Raw genomic sequence first — 17,725 nt, 5'->3', positions numbered from 1 at the left:
AAACACGAGGTTTAAAAGCAAGTATATTCTCGACGTAAGAGTTAAGAAGCTACAGATAAAAAGTGTTAAACCACCTGAGAGCTTTCTGTTCTCCAAGGTGTTTTAAAATGCTTAATTTATTCAAACCAGACAAAAACATATTTACTAAAATGACTTTATGTGGCTTACCAACACAAAGATGGGATTAAAATGTTGTGTTGAGCTGTAATGTTGGAAATATGCCAATACTTTTCATACAAATCTTACAAAACAAATGCATCTTATATGTATGAGTGAATGTATATCTTCTGTGCAACAGAAATGAAATTGAAATGCTTAATGAGAGCATATTTAAAGAACAAACTAAATACCTGTGACATTTTTAAACCAAAATTAACAGCTTACAGACTTCATTGTCAGATATTTTCTGTTCGCTTTTGTCCAGCACCTAAAACCACCATATGGATGTTAATAGTTCTGAAAAGGTTTAAGAGACATTTGAGAAACTTACAAGAGAGAGAAATGAAATTATTCTTCGTGCACAACAACCTGAATCCCAAGTCTTTTTTCTTTTGTGCAGACTGAAATCTTATATAAACGTCTCAAAGTCAGGTAACTAAGACCAAAACTAATGACAATCATCAGTTAAGGCACAAGAGAAACAGCCAGCCCAGCCAACAGACCATCCTCTGACCACCAGATGTCATCAAATACGAACACCTATCATCCATTCACACTGAATAATCTTCCCATTCCTCCTGCTTGTACCTGTGTTCTGCTGCTGCCATGCTGGACACCCATCGATCCGAGCAGCCGGTTTTTCTCCTGTTTCAGTTTATCGTGTCTCCTCTTCCATGTAGAAGTGAGTGTCTGCATGTGTGTGCGTGGGGAAGAGTCCTGGTCCGTGTGTGTGCTCTACTGGAAGGCCAGCAGGAACATGAGCACCACGTTGATGATGATGAGCAGCATCATGATGACGAACACCACCACCTTCTGGGTCTCTGGGGGCAGGTTACAGCGCAGCAGGGTGTTGAAGAATCCAATCCTCTGCCTGCTCCACCTCCCAGAGCCGCTGCCGCGAGCCATCAGTCCACACGCCTCTTCCTCTTCCTCCTCCTCAGCACCACCACCCCTCCCCCGTCGCCTTTCCCTAAGCGCCGAGCCTCCACACCACACCGCGTCACCTCGTCCGCCTCCTCGACTGTCTCCGTCGCTGTCCTCTAGCGCTGCTCTCCACCTCCGCTCAGCTCCGGCGGTCACCTCCCCTCCTTCTCCTGCCACTTTGCCAATGCCCAGCGTTGCCCCCGGCCTGCCAGCGGAGGCTAGGTGCCTATCTATATCAGTGTGTGTGAATCAGTGAAGCTATTTGTGTTGAGTACCCCCCCCTCCCCTCTCCTTTACTCCTTTCCTCCTCTCTGTGGTACAGGCACCTCCCCTCTCTTTCTTCTTTCTATCTGCAGCCAGATAGTATTTGTTTTCCTTTTGGCTCCTCTTGTCTCACTCTCTCTTTTGGTCAGGATGTCAGGATGAAAGCCGGCGAATGGGATGCTGCATCTTTCTGGTGCACAATCATGCCTCCTCCTTTTTCCCTCGTCCCCTTCTTTCAATCTATCCGTCTGCTTGATTTCCAGAGCTTTCTACTAAGGCTCAATCGTTTCTATCCTTCAATCAACCGGCCATTTGTTCTCTCTCCGGAGTGCTCCCTCTATCTCCGATAAGAGCTCCTTCTAAAATGGTGCTCAGAGCTGCCTGGAACCGTGCTACCTCAGCCATCCATCTAACTGCCAGAATCACCCTTTTTTCTATCACCCCCCTCCGTCCTTCCCTTCCTTTTTCTTTTTTTGTGCGCGCCCACTGTTGCATCGCTGGCAGCCAATCAGAATGCACAGTGTGTCAGCATATCCTGGATACCAGAGTAGTTGAGGCAAGACCATAGCAACCCATGGGAAGCAGTCAAAGTAGAGTGGGGGTTAGGGTGATGGAGGGAGGGGTGCAGGGGAGGCCATGCAGAATGAAAAGAGATCTCGAGGGGAGCAGCAGATGCCTGTAAGTGTGCGCACGTGTGCTAAAAGATCATTTGGTGTGTTCATGTTTTTAATTATATAAGAAAAACTGTGTCAGACTGTAAATGGCTGAAAGGAAACATGATATTACTGAAATAATATGTTCTGATTAAAACCCAGAAGGACCTATTACTGTCATGATCTGTGGTGTGTGGCTCAGTTTTTCCAGCCGCCCTGAACGCCTCAGCTCCACCAGCTCTTGATTAGGGCTGATGCGCTTCACCTGTCCCAAGCCCTATTTATACAGCTCTGCAACATTCCTCCAGTGCCAGATCGTCTCGGTTCTTCCCTGCACGTATCCCGCCTGAATTATCCTGCCTACCTGCCCGCCCGACGCTGATCTGACTTTGGACCTGGATTCTGATTCTGCCTGCCCCCTGTCTGGTACTCTGCTTTGGTTGTTGTTTTGGATTACTTGGCTTACTGACCCCTGGCTTGTCTAACAGGATTGGATTTCGGATCACGGACTTATTTATCTGCCCCTTCAAGGATCATTCACATCCTGCTTCTGCGGCCCCCTCATTCAAGCGCTCCTGCCAGCCACCTGTATTCCCCCATTAACCTCTCCTCTGTTCAGCAGCTCTTCTTCCTCAGTCTTCCTCCTGGCGGCCCTTCTCCAGTCACTGGTTTCAACACTCTGCGCTCCGTTGGATACCCACTGCTGACCTCTGAGCGGAGAAAGACCGGATTGCACAATCACATAATTCCACTCTGTACAATAAAGATCTTATACCTATCCCTGGGAAACTGAGTATCTTTTGAGTCCACGCATCTGAATCATGACAATTACAGCAACTAAACTGTAGCACAATACATCCACAGCCCACTTTATCACCTTCCAATACCAGGTTGGACCCCCTTTTCCTCCAGAACTCCCTGAATCCTTGGTGTGGTAGATGGAACAAGGTGGTGGAAACCTTCCTCAGAGGTTTTGCTCCATGTTGACATGACAGCATCACACAGTTGCTGCAGGTTTGTCGGCTGCATCCATGATGAGAATCTCCCGTTCCACCACATCCCAAAGCTGCTCTACTGGACTGAGATCTGGTGACTGTGGAGGCCGTTGGAGTCCAGTGAACTCATTGTCATGTTCTAGAAAGCAGGTGGAGATGATCTGAGCTTTGTGACATGGTGCATTATCCTGCTGGAAGTAGCATCAGAAGATGCTACACTGTGGTCATAAAGGGGTGGACATGGTCAGCAACAATACTCAGGTAGGCTGTGGTGGTTAAACCAGGCCACGTTGGTACTAAGAGGCCCAAAGTGGAGAAAGAAAATGTCCCCCACATCATTACACCAGCAGTGTTGATCCAAAGCAGGATGGATCCATGTTTTCATGATGTCTCCACCAAATTCTGATCCCGGAGACTCATCAGACCAGCAACATTGCTCCATCTTTTATTGTCCAGTGTTGGTGAGTTTGTGTGAATTGTAGCCTCAGTTTCCTGTTCTTAGCTGACAGGAGGCACCCGGTGTGGTCTTTTGCTGCTGTAGCCCATCTGCTTCAAGGTTGGACGCGTTGTGTGTTCAGAGATGCTGTTCTGCAGACCTTGGTTGGAACCAGTGCTTATTGCCTTTCCATCATTTCTAACCAGTCTGCCCATTCTCCTCTGACCTCCGACATCAACAAGACATAAACCCTAGAAATGCTTGTGTGTGAAAATCCCAGCAGATCAGCAGTTTCTGAAATACTCAGACCAACGACCATACCATGTTCATGTTCACTTAAATCTCCTTTCTTCCTCATTCTGATGCTCAGTTTGAACTTCAACAAGTCGTCTTCACCATGTCTACATGACTACATGCTGCCATGTGATTGGCTGATTAGATGTTTGGGTTAAGAAGCAGTTTAATAGGAACGTTTAAAAAAAATCTGAAACAGGAGCTGTGGAATATCAGTGAATCTTTAATGGAAATATTACTCTTATGTAGATAATGTACTTACATTTTAAAAGAGAAATTAATATAAAATAATATAATATAATTCGGTTAATAAGCAATATTAGCCGAATTTTTGTAAAAAATAATTATTATAATAAACTGAAATCAAAGTATAAATAGGATGTTAATATGACACAAACAGAGCTGAATTTTGCAGCTAAAAAGAAGGACAACCCTAAAATCCAACTCTCATGGTACCTTATCTCCTTATTTCCTTGCTGTCATGGTAACACTCTGATGAAGCATCACCTGGAGCATTTATAGATCAGCGTTTTAGGGAATTGACCTGGTAAAGTGAGCGAGGTCAAAAACCCACCTCTCCATGAACCTGACCTGAGTATGTAGGTGGATTCACCACCAAAAGAAGACCAGAAGAAGAAGGGGTTTAATCCCTGTTGATGCTTTGCCAGAGCTGCAGTTTGCCTGTCTATGTTTTAAGTTTTGTTTTCAGCAAGTGGAATGTATAATATTTTATTTCTTTTGTAGTATAGCAGATATTATATTACTGTACACCTATTAATTCATCTAGCTTAGATCGCCATCACATCACCTACATGTGCAAAACACAAAACATGATACAGACATTACAGACTCCACCCATTTCAGCCCTGGAAAACGATTATTCCTCCCTTTCTCCATTTTAAGATGTAATTTAGTCACGTGTTATATTTGCATGTTAGTCTGCAACGCTAACACTGGAAAAGAGGTAAATGAAAGGTTTAGCAGACAGGTGGTATCTAGAGAGGATCATGAACAAACTGTGACCTTATCTTTAGGAATGCTATTTTTTCTGTCTCTTGTCTGAACTGACAAACCCAAAATAACTGGATTACATTCACATATAACTGTTCGGGGTTTAACTGTTTGGTTTGGATCTCAGTGCTTGGTAGGCTTTTAACTGATCATGTAGCTATGCTACATGTTAGCACTGCTGCTTCCTGGTGTCTGCTAACATCTTCTGCACTGCACGTATCTCATGCTGCCTCCTCTCATCAAGGAGCTTGTTCTCCTGTTCTCATCGATAGCTTAAAAACAAACTGCTCCTCTTTCAAAGCTAATAATGTCTTCCTCTCCTTCCTGATTAACTTTCATCATTCACTAAACCTCTTTTCATTTGTAAATAATATCATCTTAGGCTAAAGTGGCTGCCTTTTATGATCATATTAATTAGATAAAGAGAAAACTCATCATTACAGATTTTCACCGTCCAAGTGCTTCTGGAAAATACTGTACATCACTGCCCACTAGATGGCAGCAAAGCTCTGATGTTGTGTAGTTCATCTGCTACTAAGGATGAAGAGGAAAACAGGGAGACGGGAGCAAAAACAAATCTATTAAATCCTGTTTGTCACCGTCTGTGATTCTGAGCCAAAGAAAAGGAAGACAGAAGGAGTTAAATGTGGTAATTCTGCCATTTTTTACCTAATCCAAAGACAGATTAATAACATTCATTCTTTAGGCCAAATAATACTGAGACACACCCCTGATAGCCAAGAGTATTGTCTGGAAGGTTCTCTCCTTAAAATGATGCCCTTTCTCTAATATAGGTATGAAACAAGTTAGATCCAGCAGAGTCACCCTTTAATCATGAAGTCTGAGTGAGGTTTCTATATGAGTGCATGACTCTGCTCTGTAAATTCAGCCGTGCATCAGCACACCCCACAGTACGTATCCATGACAACCGAAGAACCCAATAACCCCAGAGCTACCTTCCCAGCCAAAATGTAGTCTTCTCCTAAGTAACAGACCTGTTAGCAACCTGAGACCAGCTTCAATAAGCCACCACAGATTCTCACGGGTCAGACAGAATCTGTTTTTAAGCCACCTTCTGCCTGCTCCTGCAGGTTCGAAAAACGATCCAATGAAAAGAGGAGCTGAGAATGGTCTTGATGTGTTTAGAAGGCATTATTTGACAGTAAGTAGAGACCTCCCCCTAAAGAGATTTGGAACAATTTGTCGCATTTAGCAAAGATGTAGTGTCATCCATTTTATAAAATATAATCAAAAGACATGCTTCTCTGTTTCTGCACTCGTACAGAGAACACATTATTTTTCAGGTTAACCCTTAAATCTTCTGCTCTACTCTCAGACTTTTAAACTGCATTTAAAAAATAATCCTAATGGGATGCCTAAGTGGTAGAGTTAAAATTATAAACTTATCATAGTTGCTTTTATCTGCAATAATACACAAGTCACAAAGCTTCTAACCTGAACCTTTGATAAAGTACATAATTTGGTAAGATGACATCCTTGTGTTTACTACCTCGTTGATGGCCAGCTGCTCTCCTCCGCCTCCCCCAGGGTGTCCGAACCGATGTCCAGAACTGCGAAAGTCTTCGTACAGAAGATCCTCTTCACTGCCGAGCTCGTCACCAATCCCTGCCTTGTCCGACACTCCATCAGGAACCACAACAGCTGGGAAAGGAAAGGAAAGGAAAGGAAAGGAAAGGATGGCAGGAGAGAGAGAGAAAACTGTTACAAATACAGTATTTTTGTCATACCAACAAACAAACCCTGTTTTGAGTGAGTGTTTAAACAAATCACAGATATGACTCAAAACTATTTCATTTACCAGCTGAACATTCTGGCTTCAGAAAGTTACCTAAAACAAATGTAAACAGCTGTAATTCACGGAAATTCTTTCCAGTTCAGACGAAGACAAATAAAATGGAGTCAAGACTCAAGAAAAGCAGCAATACTTTTAAATAAAATAAAGTTTACTGGACTGCGTTTCATTTTTCTCTGACGGTATATCAATGGATGGAAGGATCAGTTTGCAGCAAAGACCATTTTTCGCTCTGAGGAAGATCTGGACCATTTGTTATGAGTTCATTTGTCTTTCCTGAACAAAAAGGGCTCCTGAATAAAATCACTTCATCCTAATCAAACATACTTTTTTCTAAAAGAACAAACTGACGTTTCCAGCTGTGATTACTGCAGGGAACAAGGTGATGCTCCTTCACCTCTCATCCCACCGCAAATTTCATCACTGATGGTGGAAATGAGCTTGTTTCATTTTTCTACACTGTAAAATAATCATTGAACTGAATTGTGTAAACTGTAATGTGAAAAACCAGGATGAAAACATACAGTAATATTACTGTAAAATTCAATTATAAAAAACGATTTATACCTTTACTTTTAGATGTGATCTTTTGTTTTATTCCAGCTTTTTAATGTTTACGGAAAGACGTTAGCACATATAATAATTAAATGATCAATAAATACGATCAAAACCTTCAGAAATACAAAACATTAGTCTAGAAATTATTAATTTGTTTTATTAGCAATATTATGGAAGATTCTTGTATTTAATCAGATATATATATATATATAGATATATATATATATATCTATATATATATAGATATATATATATAAAGATTTATAACCAACAAATTATTTTATCATAAATACACTTCATTTATCCCAGTTGGGAAATTGGTCCCCTGATTTTAATCATTAGTTATCACTGGGAGCAGTGGGATGCCTGGAATTCTTGACCCTGTTGGGGATTCAGAGCCCTACTGGCCCCAAACGTGGTTCACCTCTGTTGCTAGTCCGGAGACTTAAACCTGGGTCCCCCAGCCCCACATCCACCTCTTTAACCTCTAAGCCAACACTGAATGTTTATATGAACAATTCATTTTGTTTAACGTAAATAAACAGTAAACATATAGTATAAATAAATTCACAGTAAAGTAAAAGAATCACCTGTATTACACTTGAATTTAGCTGCTTAACTAGTTTTTTTTATGATATTTTACTGAAATTATGATGTGAATTTATTCATACTGTATCACTAAGTTAATGCTGACCCACACTTTTTTTGTTACCGGGTGTCAGTGCCATTTCCTCCAACCAGTTGCTTACATTTCAGACTCCTGTTTTTGCTAATTTCCTTCTTTTAGTCATACATTTTCTACCTTCAGGCTTTGCGTTTTCTGTCCGGATGCCTTGTCATGCTGTGCATGGTTTGCTTTTACAACCATTCATTTGTTGTATCTATTTAATTCCAATGTACTTACATTTGTAATATCAAGACAGATCTGTAAGTATTTTTATCTTTTTATGCTGTGAATGATTAATGAGTAAAAATATTCACCAGGACTAACAGGTGCCAAGCTCTTGTCCTGAATAAAAACATATTCAGGCCAGGAGACGGTGACACTGTTATTACTGCCACTCTGGCTGCTGTGATAATCATCTGTGATGACGGCACAGTGACACAGTGACCTTGCAGCTCAGCTCTGGGTGGGGGTAGAATCTTCTGTGGCTGCATGTTTGTGGAGCGATGACAAAAGCAAAACCATCTTGTAAAACACTCTGACATCATCTGGCAACTCCCTGCAGTTGTGCACGCCTTCAGTGTCTCGGTCGGTACCAGCAGAGACGGCCGGCGGCTGATGTGATGACCTGAATTACTGTTTACACAAAGATGCTTTAAAATGCACAAACAGTGTTGTTTTTGTCTGCTGATAGAAGTGAAGTGAAGTGTTAAATAAAAAGGTTTGGTGCAGCCTCGTTTAATAATCAGGCTGTTTTTCCTCCCATCACAGAAAAAATCCTTTAAAGTGTCTGAAGTCGCACTTTGTGGCTACCTGGCTGATGAGCTAAAAATACTCATGCTGTCACACTTCATCATAGGCGCCACACTTACCAACGGCTGTTTCAATGAAAGAGGTATTTGTGGTGACAAATCCCCGTCAGGAGACAGAGAGAGATGGATGTAATGAAAGAGCACAAAGAACCCAGCGACCGATGCCTTGCTCAGCAGGGACAATTCAATCTGAACATCTGGCACATCAGAGAACCATCATGTGAATTTAAAAATGGGGACATTTTAAACATAATGCATATTTGCATAATGTCACAACAGCATCAGGATGGTGGATGTTACAGGGGCCGCCCTGATGAGGGCAGTGCAGGATGTCCTGATTGATGATGTGCAAGACATGGATGGGCCTTCATATGCAGGGGCCTCCTGCAGTCCAGCTTATAGAAACACGGAGAGGCTGGAGGAGGAGGAGACTCCTGAACAGTCACAACAACAGCTAAAGCAGCAAAATAATAAGGCCAACACAAGCAGAGGAGGAGCTAGAAATGCATGTCTGAATTAAACAGGATGAAAACCTGCTGGTCTGCCTGACTGACAGTGAACTCAATGTAGGCGTGAGCACCTGCACAAGAAACAAAGGATGACAACCACAAATATTTATTAATGTAACTGATTTACAGGAAACGTCTAAAGGTCCCATATTATACATTTTTTCAAAAATTTTATATGGGTATCAGAGGTCCAGCAACATTGTTTTCAAAGTTTAATACCCCAAATTCAGCCTTGGTCCTTATTTTAAGCCACTCCAAATGTAGCTTTAATGAGCTGTAATGAGAACGGGCTGTTTCTGTATCTGAACTTGTAAATGTTCATTACTGGTGCCTGTCCACGCCCCTGGGAGATAATACAGCTTTTGCTGGCGTCCGCTCTGTGATTTTAAAGGGCAGGCTCAGTTAGCCGTGGTAGCGGGTCAATGACAGTATTTACTACCAGGGGTAGTGGTTATTTCCCTTTGTAAGGTCACAAAGATTCACCTGTTTGAGCACACATTCGCTAAAAAGTGGAGCAAGCAAGTAAGAGAGGAGACAGAATTTTCTCATTTCTGAGCCTCATACACAGGCTACGAGGACACATATGACCGTTAGAAAACCTTTAGAAAGAGAATTTAGAATAATATGGGACCTTTAAGATCACCAACGCAAACACTTAAAATCAAAAGTGCACAATTAAATTAGATGTTTTACACCAATGGGATCATAATTAAAAGGGCTTCTATGCTACAGGACGAGATACCACTTTTATTCTACTGTATGATATCCATTAAAGTGATTTATTCACTTACATCCACCCCTGCCAAGAAGCTGTGGTTTTTAACAACTACATGAGCAGGACTCTTTAGCGCAACTGTTCAGTGCGACTCTTCTGTATGACTCTGTAGTACGACTGCAGTGTGACTTCAGTGTGACTCTTCAGCGTGACTCTGCAGTGCGACTGTTCAGTGCGACTCTTCAGCGTGACTCTGCAGTGCGACTCTGCAGTGCGACTGTTCAGTGCGACTCTTCCGTGTGACTCTGCAGTGCGACTGTTCAGTGCGACTCTTCAGCGTGACTCTGCAGTGCGACTCTGCAGTGTGACTCTTCAGAGTGACTCTGCAGTGCGACTGTTCAGCGTGACTGTTCAGTGCGACTGTTCAGTGTGACTTGTCTTCGGAGAACAAAAGCAATCAGTGTAAGCTGCTGAGCTGCAGCAGCTTCACATGTGACGGCGGCAGAACTAAACTGGCATCTCACTCAGTGGGTCATCCTGTCCTTGAGAAATGTGTGTGTGTGTGTTAATAGTGAGACTCTGAACGGATAAAAACACTGATTTAAATGGGTTTGTGTGCGACCACAAAGAGCTGAAGCTAAATCAAAGCGTCACAGTGACTTTGGACTGTAGCGTTTAATCATCCTGAGCCTCTGAATGTAGGTTAGCCATATTAGTGGATCAGATTTGTCTGCATAGAGAACATTCAGTAGTGACTGGCAGAGATATGTGTGTGTGCGTGTGTGTCTGTGTGTGTGTGGTCAGCTGAGGAATTCAAGCGTAATGGTTGCATTTTCATTAGATGTGTGTGTGTGCTTCTCTGCGTCACGTGTCTTCTTGGAACGAGTGACCGGACAGCCTCGTACAACTAACCGCCCTGAACCACTCGGCCTGCTTAGAGAGATGTGTGTTTGTGTGTGTGTGTGAGTGTCTGTAACTTGTGAGAGTATTTTTTTTTTTATTATTATTATTGGCAGTAAATATCATGCAAATGCAAAACCAACAATAACTTCATTTTTCTCAGGACATTTGTGTATTTATCTAACTGATCAATTTATCTGCTCCAAAGTTTTTTTATTCACCCTGAAATCCTGCACTGAGATTTATTTAGTCTCTGTTCTAAACACAGACATTTGTAGTAAAGAACAGAAATGTTGGGGTTTTTTTCTGTCGCTGCAAAATAGAACCAAATAAATGGGTCATTATCTACTGTTTGAGATCAGCTTGTTTAAAGATCATCTAGGAAACTTTAGCTCTTAATCCAACAGTGTAAACAAGGAAAACGTGGCCAAAAAGAGAGGATCACATGCAGCAAAGGGACATTGACTGAATTAAAAAAAAAAATTTAAATTGTACTGTAAATTTGTGACTTTAGCCTTCATGTCACATCAGGACTGAATGGTTTGTAAGAGACTTTAAAAGTCTTTTAAATGCTCTACTTCTACAGTGACTTGAAAATTATTTATGACTTGAATTATCTGATAATCCCAGAAAACTTATAATGATCAGACTTTTGGTGTGGTTGTAAACGGCCTCAATGGCCCAAAGTACACTACTAGAACCAGAGCCGACCGATATATAAGCGAACTAAGCGCCTGCTTAGGGCAAGCAGGCGCTTAGTTCGCTTATATATATATATACCCATCACCACTAGGATGTCCCCAATAGCAGTTAGGGGTTTAAATTTTTTTTATTTATTATTTTTTCACTAATATTAATTTTTACATGTGTGAGTGATTATTCAAACATGCATTTGACAAAATATGAAATTTATATTATTAAAAAAGACACAACATTATGCAAATAGATAGCTGCTAGTACAGTGATTCTACTGTCTCTGCTCTATGCTCCACGCTCTACAGCTAATGTGTGCAACCAAGCTAAAGAGGAGGTGGAAGAACAAAACAAGGTCGCAAAAAATACTTCTTCAGGGTCAGGAAAAAAATGGTGAGATATAAGTAAGTTTCCTCTAAGTCCTCAAATATCTGACATTTTGATCCAACTGGTGAAGTATAGCCTATAAAAGGCTAATAAACCAGCTAGTTAATAACCAGAGCATTGCTTTTAACTAATAGGTTAGTTACCTTACTATTAAAGCAAAGTTCCGTGATTTTTTTCTACTCTTGGTCACTTTCTTCAAAAATGTTTTTTCCTTCAAAAACAACTTTAACAAATGTTTAGCTAATTAAAGACGCTGTGTTTGTTTGCTAGAAGACGAGCTAGCATAGACTCATTAATGCACAGCATTGTGTTAACGAATTATAGACTCAGACATGTTGTTTGCTGCACAACATAGTCATTATGTGAATAAAATGAACAGTCTGTTTACATTATTATTACATAAGTTATATGTAATCTCCCCAGGAGCACTGCAAACAGTCCAGGGACAGTCCACCTTCTCAGGCTTAGCAGAGACTATAGCATCAGGTGAGGGAAATGCTGTCACTGTGAACATTTAATGTCTAGTCAAATTATCCCTAAAAGATTAAGATTACGATTAAGAGTAAGATGCAATCATATGACAGGGGACTTGTTTTTAAAAAAACATGTATCATTTAAAAAGTTCTCAAGCAACTTTGAGTGGTTCCACTGGCAGATTTCATTTTCATATTTCAAGTAAAAACACTGGAGTAAGAGTTTTATATAATTCTAGTATGACATCAAACATGGATGGCTTTCTTTTTCATCTTAGGTTTATCTTCATCCTCTGCAGAGCAGTCTGTCATCCTCCAGTATGCCGGCTGGTTTACCTGCTTAGTTAACAACAAAAGTGACTCTGTGATCAACACATTGCACTACAGAAAATTCTGAGGTTAATGATTTAGTCCAAAAATGTTTTTTTAATTTTCCTAAAGGTCCGTCTTCAGTGGTCACTGAGATTTAGGCCACATCTATGTCCTCAGCAAATTCAGTTTTCACCATGGACCAGCAGCTACACCAGTTTACCAGCTGAGTGACCAGTTTTCATGATAAATAGATTTGAGGTAAATGTGAGAAAGTTTTGTGCTCATTGAGTCTTACATTCACCTATCTGTTGATTAAATGTTTTTAAAGTGCCTCAGGTGTAAAGTTCAGCTCTCTACAGGAATCTTGTGTTGCCCTTGAACACACCGAAACTCGTTTGGATGAAAAGCAGCTTTTCTTTTCTCACCTCTCTCAGCCCAACTCACAGTAACAAAACAAACAGCAGCAATAGTCGGGTCTGGAAAACAAGTTGGCTTAAGTGTAGGAAAATGATTCTTCCTGCAAATAAGACAAGATAACTTGTTTACCGTGAGACCCTGCAGGCACAGCAAAGAGCAGAAACATGTAAGGCTGCAGCTGCATCTGCACGCACACACAAACACTTTTTCACAGGATCCTCAGGGTGACCTTGGAGAGCTCTTCAGCTATGCAAATTGATTCACTCTTTCCAAGACCAAATTTTATAAAAAAAAAAAAAACAAACAGAAGAAAACCCCTTTGCAAACCTAATTAAACACGTTTTTAGTCTCTAAATATGTTTGTGATGAAATATTTTAGTTTTTTTGCAGCTTTGCCTTCCAAGGAAAGGAAAAATTAGCTGGATAAGCACAATTAACTGTGATATTCAGAATCATCCAGAGTTTCTTAGTTTACACTATAATGATTCAGTGGTGAAGACCCTCTTTCACAGAACCAGGGAGATCAGTCAGAGCAACACAGTCCACTTCATTAGATCCATCTGTTCAATCGCCTGTTCACACAAATATTTAATCAGCCAATTGCATTGAGAATTTTAGAAACGGCTGATCTTCTGGGAATTTTACACACAACCATTTCTTCTGTGAAGAATGGTAGAAAATGGTCTGAAGAAGAGAAAACATCCAGTGAGCAGCAGAATGTCTTGTTGATGTCAGAGGTCAGAGGAGAATGGGCAGACTGGTTGGAGATGATAGAAAGGAAACAGGACGTCCAATAAGCTCTGGTTTCAACCAAGGCCTGCAGAACAGCATCTCTGAACACACAACACGTCCAACCTTAAAGCAGATGGGCTACAGCAGCAGAAGACCACACTGGGTGCCTCCTGTCAGCTAAGAACAGGAAACTGAGGCTATAATTCACACAGACTCACCAACACTGGACAATAGAAGATGGAGAAACGTTGCTGGTCTGATGAGTCTCCATTTCAGCTCCATATTCAGATGCTAGGCTCAGAATTTGCTGGAAACATCATGAAAACATGGATCCTTCCTGCCTTGGATCAACACTTCTGGCTGCTGCTGGTGTAATGGTGTGGGGGATATTTTCTTGGTCCACCTTGGGCTCCTTACTACCAACATGGCCTGGTTTAACCACCACAGTCTACCTGAGTATTGTTGCTGACCATGTCCATCCCTTTATGACCACAGTGGAGCATCTTCTAATGCTACTTCCAGCAGGATAATGCACCATGTCACAAAGCTCAGATCATCTCCACCTGCTTTCTAGAACATGACAATGAGTTCACTGGACTCTAACGGCCTCCACAGTCACCAGATCTCAGTCCAGTAGAGCAGCTTTGGGATGTGGTGGAACGGGAGATTCTCATCATGGATGCAGCCGACAAACTTTCAGCAACTGTGTGATGCTGTCATGTCAACATGGAGCAAAACCTCTGAGGAAGGTTTCTTACACCTTGTTCAATCTATCACACCAAGAATTAGGAAGGAGGTCAACCTGTTATTAGAAGCTGGACCTGACGGTGAGTGTAGGATAGTGAACTCTACATGTATTATAATGGTAAAAATAACAATAATTATTATGATAGATGTGACGAACAACTATATTAATTATATTATATTAATAATAAATAAATACATTTTCTCTAAACACATCAGTCGAGCCCATTGAAGGAGGATGCAGTGGGTCCCCTGGGACACCATCCAGCCCCTCCCCTGTGAACCACATCAACCCTGACTGGCCACAGGCTTGTTTGGAGGATGGTTAATGGATTGTCTGGTGAAGCTGGTGACATCAAAGAAGTCCAGAGTCATGCAGAAAGAAATCAATGTGGATCATCAGAACACACACACCAGTTTCTCCCTGAATATTGATCTGCACAAAAATGACTTCCATGGAGCCACATGAGTCAGTGTGTCAACTGAAAGAACAACCTAACTGAAATATAACAGTATGGCCCCCTCAATAATAGAAAGACACTTAAGAATTAAAAGAGGCCTTGATTTAATCTAACTGAAAGGAGAAAAAGCAGATAAAACTTTGAGTTTCTATATTTAAAAAGTTTTAAAAGCTGACTACCATGGAATCAGCTCATGAAGTCAGAAAGTCTTCCGTCACAGTCTGGGAAGAACATCTTTTCAGCAGCTGATGTCCTGAATACACCAACCAGCAATGTGAGCAGAGGAGGCGAAGATAGATGCCATGATACCTAAAACGCTTCTTCAAAGGATATACTAATGTATCCTTCCCTTCAGCTCCACCTTGAGACTCCTTTCCTGTGTCATCCAGGCTCACCTTTGAAGTTGAGCTATCTTTCAAAAAGTTTTCCAGGTTACCATCAGGAAGGCAAAGGAGAGAAGAGACAAGGCGGCTTTAGTTAGGACTGTCTAGTCTAGCTGTACCATGCAATGGTAAAATGCCATCAGTATAACCTATGGTGAAGTAAATATTTTCATTTCATGCATACCAGATGAATCATGTCCAACTCCTTCTTCCCCCAGAAGTTAGTTCTTGCCAACACTTAAGACGAGACAAGCTGTATTTCCTCTTTAAATTTGCTGCTACACATTAAGCTGCCAGTTCTGACAGCAGATTATACTCTGATCTTTACATGATGCCAGTACGGATGCTAACAGGTACCAGGTACAACCCCAGTTCTAAAGCAGGTTAACTGTGTAGAAAAATAAAAACAGAATGCAACGATTTACAAAGCTAATGGATCCATATTCTATTCCCAATAGTACATTCAATTTTTACCATCTGATAGAAAATATGAGCTGATAGTGAATCTGATGGCAGCAACACATCTGTAAAAAGTAGTTCCAGGGTGATGTTCAGCATCATGTAGCATCCCCTCTTCTTCTAACAACTGTCTGGAAACATCTGGGAAGTGATGAGACCAGTTGCTGGAGTTTTATGAGAGGAATGTTGTCCCATTCTGGTCTGATGCAGGATTCTAGCTGCTCTACAGTCCTGGACCTTGGTTGTTGGATTTCTGCTTCCATGATGCTCCAGATGTTTAGTATTGGTGAAAGGTCTGGACTGCAGGCAGGCCAGTTCAGCAGCCGGACTCTTCTCCTGTGAAGCCATGCTGTAGATGGTGTAGATGGTGGGATCTTCAAAGTCTTTACAATTTTATGCCAAGGAACATTTTTCTTTCTTCAATTTTTAGAGCTAGTTTGTCTCTGATTGGTGAACCTCTGTCCATCTTTCCATCTGAGAGACTCATATTAAAGTTTAAAGTAAGTTTTTTTATAAAGCGCTTTTCACAGACAAAAATCATAAAGTGCTGTACATATTATGGGTGCAATAAAACATAATAATTTCATAAAAATAATAACCATCAACAAATAGCTTTCCTGAATAAAATAGTTTTCAACTGTCTGTAAGAGGCATCAGTAACAGGTGAGAACCTGCTTCATCTTATGCTCATCTATGCTATGCTAATCAGTTGTCAAATGCTCCTCCAGATGTTTCTGATTTGTACCAGTTACTTTTCCAGCCTTTTGTTGCTTCTGTTCCAACTTTCTACAGATGTGTTGCTGCATTAGATTCACTATCAGCTCATATTTTCCATCAAAAGGTAAAACATCTCAGTTTCATCATCTGATATGTTGTTTATCTTTTACTGGGAATAAAATGTGGCTTTATGAGATTTGTGAATCATTGCATTCTGGTTTTATTCACATTTTATGTAGCATCACAACTTTTTTTTAGGTAATTCATGACAAAAATTTTGTAAAAAATCTTTTTCTCAAGAAGAGAAAAGGGGGATTGTTTGTATTTCAAGATTATTTTCCCTTTTTTTTCTTCTTTTAACTTCGCTGTGCAAACATTATAGTATGTAGGTCCATTACATAACTCCAAAAACATTCATCTGAATTTCAGGCTGTGGTGAAACAACATAGGAAAAACACCCGGGGGGGTTGAAGATACTTTTGCAAAGCACTATAAAAGGAAGTCACATAATGGAGGTTAGGTTGATGCTTCCATGTTTTCATAATAGGATGCCACAGCCAATGCTGCAGCCTGGGGCACTGCTCTTTATGAAAGTAGAAGAAGCATCCACCTCAGACAGTCTGACCTCAGCAAAGAACATTACAGTTTTATATTAACTTTCCCTGTATATGACCTCAAGATGCGTTGCCAGGTTTGAAGAGGGAACGGTGCTGTGACTGCAGCACGACTGTAACATGACAACGCCGACCAAATACGATGATGGCCTCATTTCCTAACACAAAGGCACAATTTGATATTTATATGTGAAATGTCATTTAACACGGCAATATTTAAGTGTGATCTTAGTAATCTGCATATGCAGTAAATCTGACCAAGTCTAAATCACCTGTAAAATATGAGTGGTGCAGGAACAGTTAAAACTTAGAAATCTTTTGTAATCCAACAATAAAAACCTTTATCATGAATCATGATGAAGAGCCCACCACACTGTTATACAGCTGCATATTTCCATCCTCCTTCTGCAAATATATAATATGAATGGACGTCACAGGGGAGGAGAGGGGCTAGACACTCAACTTCTAAACATGAGATCCATGTCCAAATCTGACCTTGTTTTCCACTTCCTGACTTTGGTACTATTTCAACAGGTAAAGAAAAGCATTTAAAGTAAAAACATCATGGTTAGCAACCCACAATTCACACAATAAAATTCATTTTATAGCAAAAAGCTTTTCTGTCA

The 17,725-nt window shown here is 40.9% G+C and overlaps 1 protein-coding gene across 3 annotated transcripts in view; it reads right to left on the bottom strand.

Annotated features, from left to right (window-relative positions):
- arhgef4 (Rho guanine nucleotide exchange factor (GEF) 4) overlaps positions 1–17,725 on the bottom strand; it is a 104,277-nt gene that overhangs the window by 14,558 nt on the left and 71,994 nt on the right. For 2 of the 3 annotated variants that reach the window (XM_041967773.1, XM_041967775.1), the window contains one exon: positions 6,247–6,398. In XM_041967773.1, coding sequence (XP_041823707.1) covers positions 6,247–6,398 — 152 coding nt within the window. Of the gene's footprint in view, positions 1–747; positions 1,780–6,246; positions 6,399–17,725 lie in introns of those variants that run through there. The other variant, XM_041967776.1, reaches the window with a different exon arrangement.

Source organism: Melanotaenia boesemani, chromosome 18, assembly GCF_017639745.1.
Source record: "Melanotaenia boesemani isolate fMelBoe1 chromosome 18, fMelBoe1.pri, whole genome shotgun sequence".
NCBI classification, from domain to species: domain Eukaryota; kingdom Metazoa; phylum Chordata; class Actinopteri; order Atheriniformes; family Melanotaeniidae; genus Melanotaenia; species Melanotaenia boesemani.
This window is presented reverse-complemented; position numbering and strand designations above follow the sequence as displayed.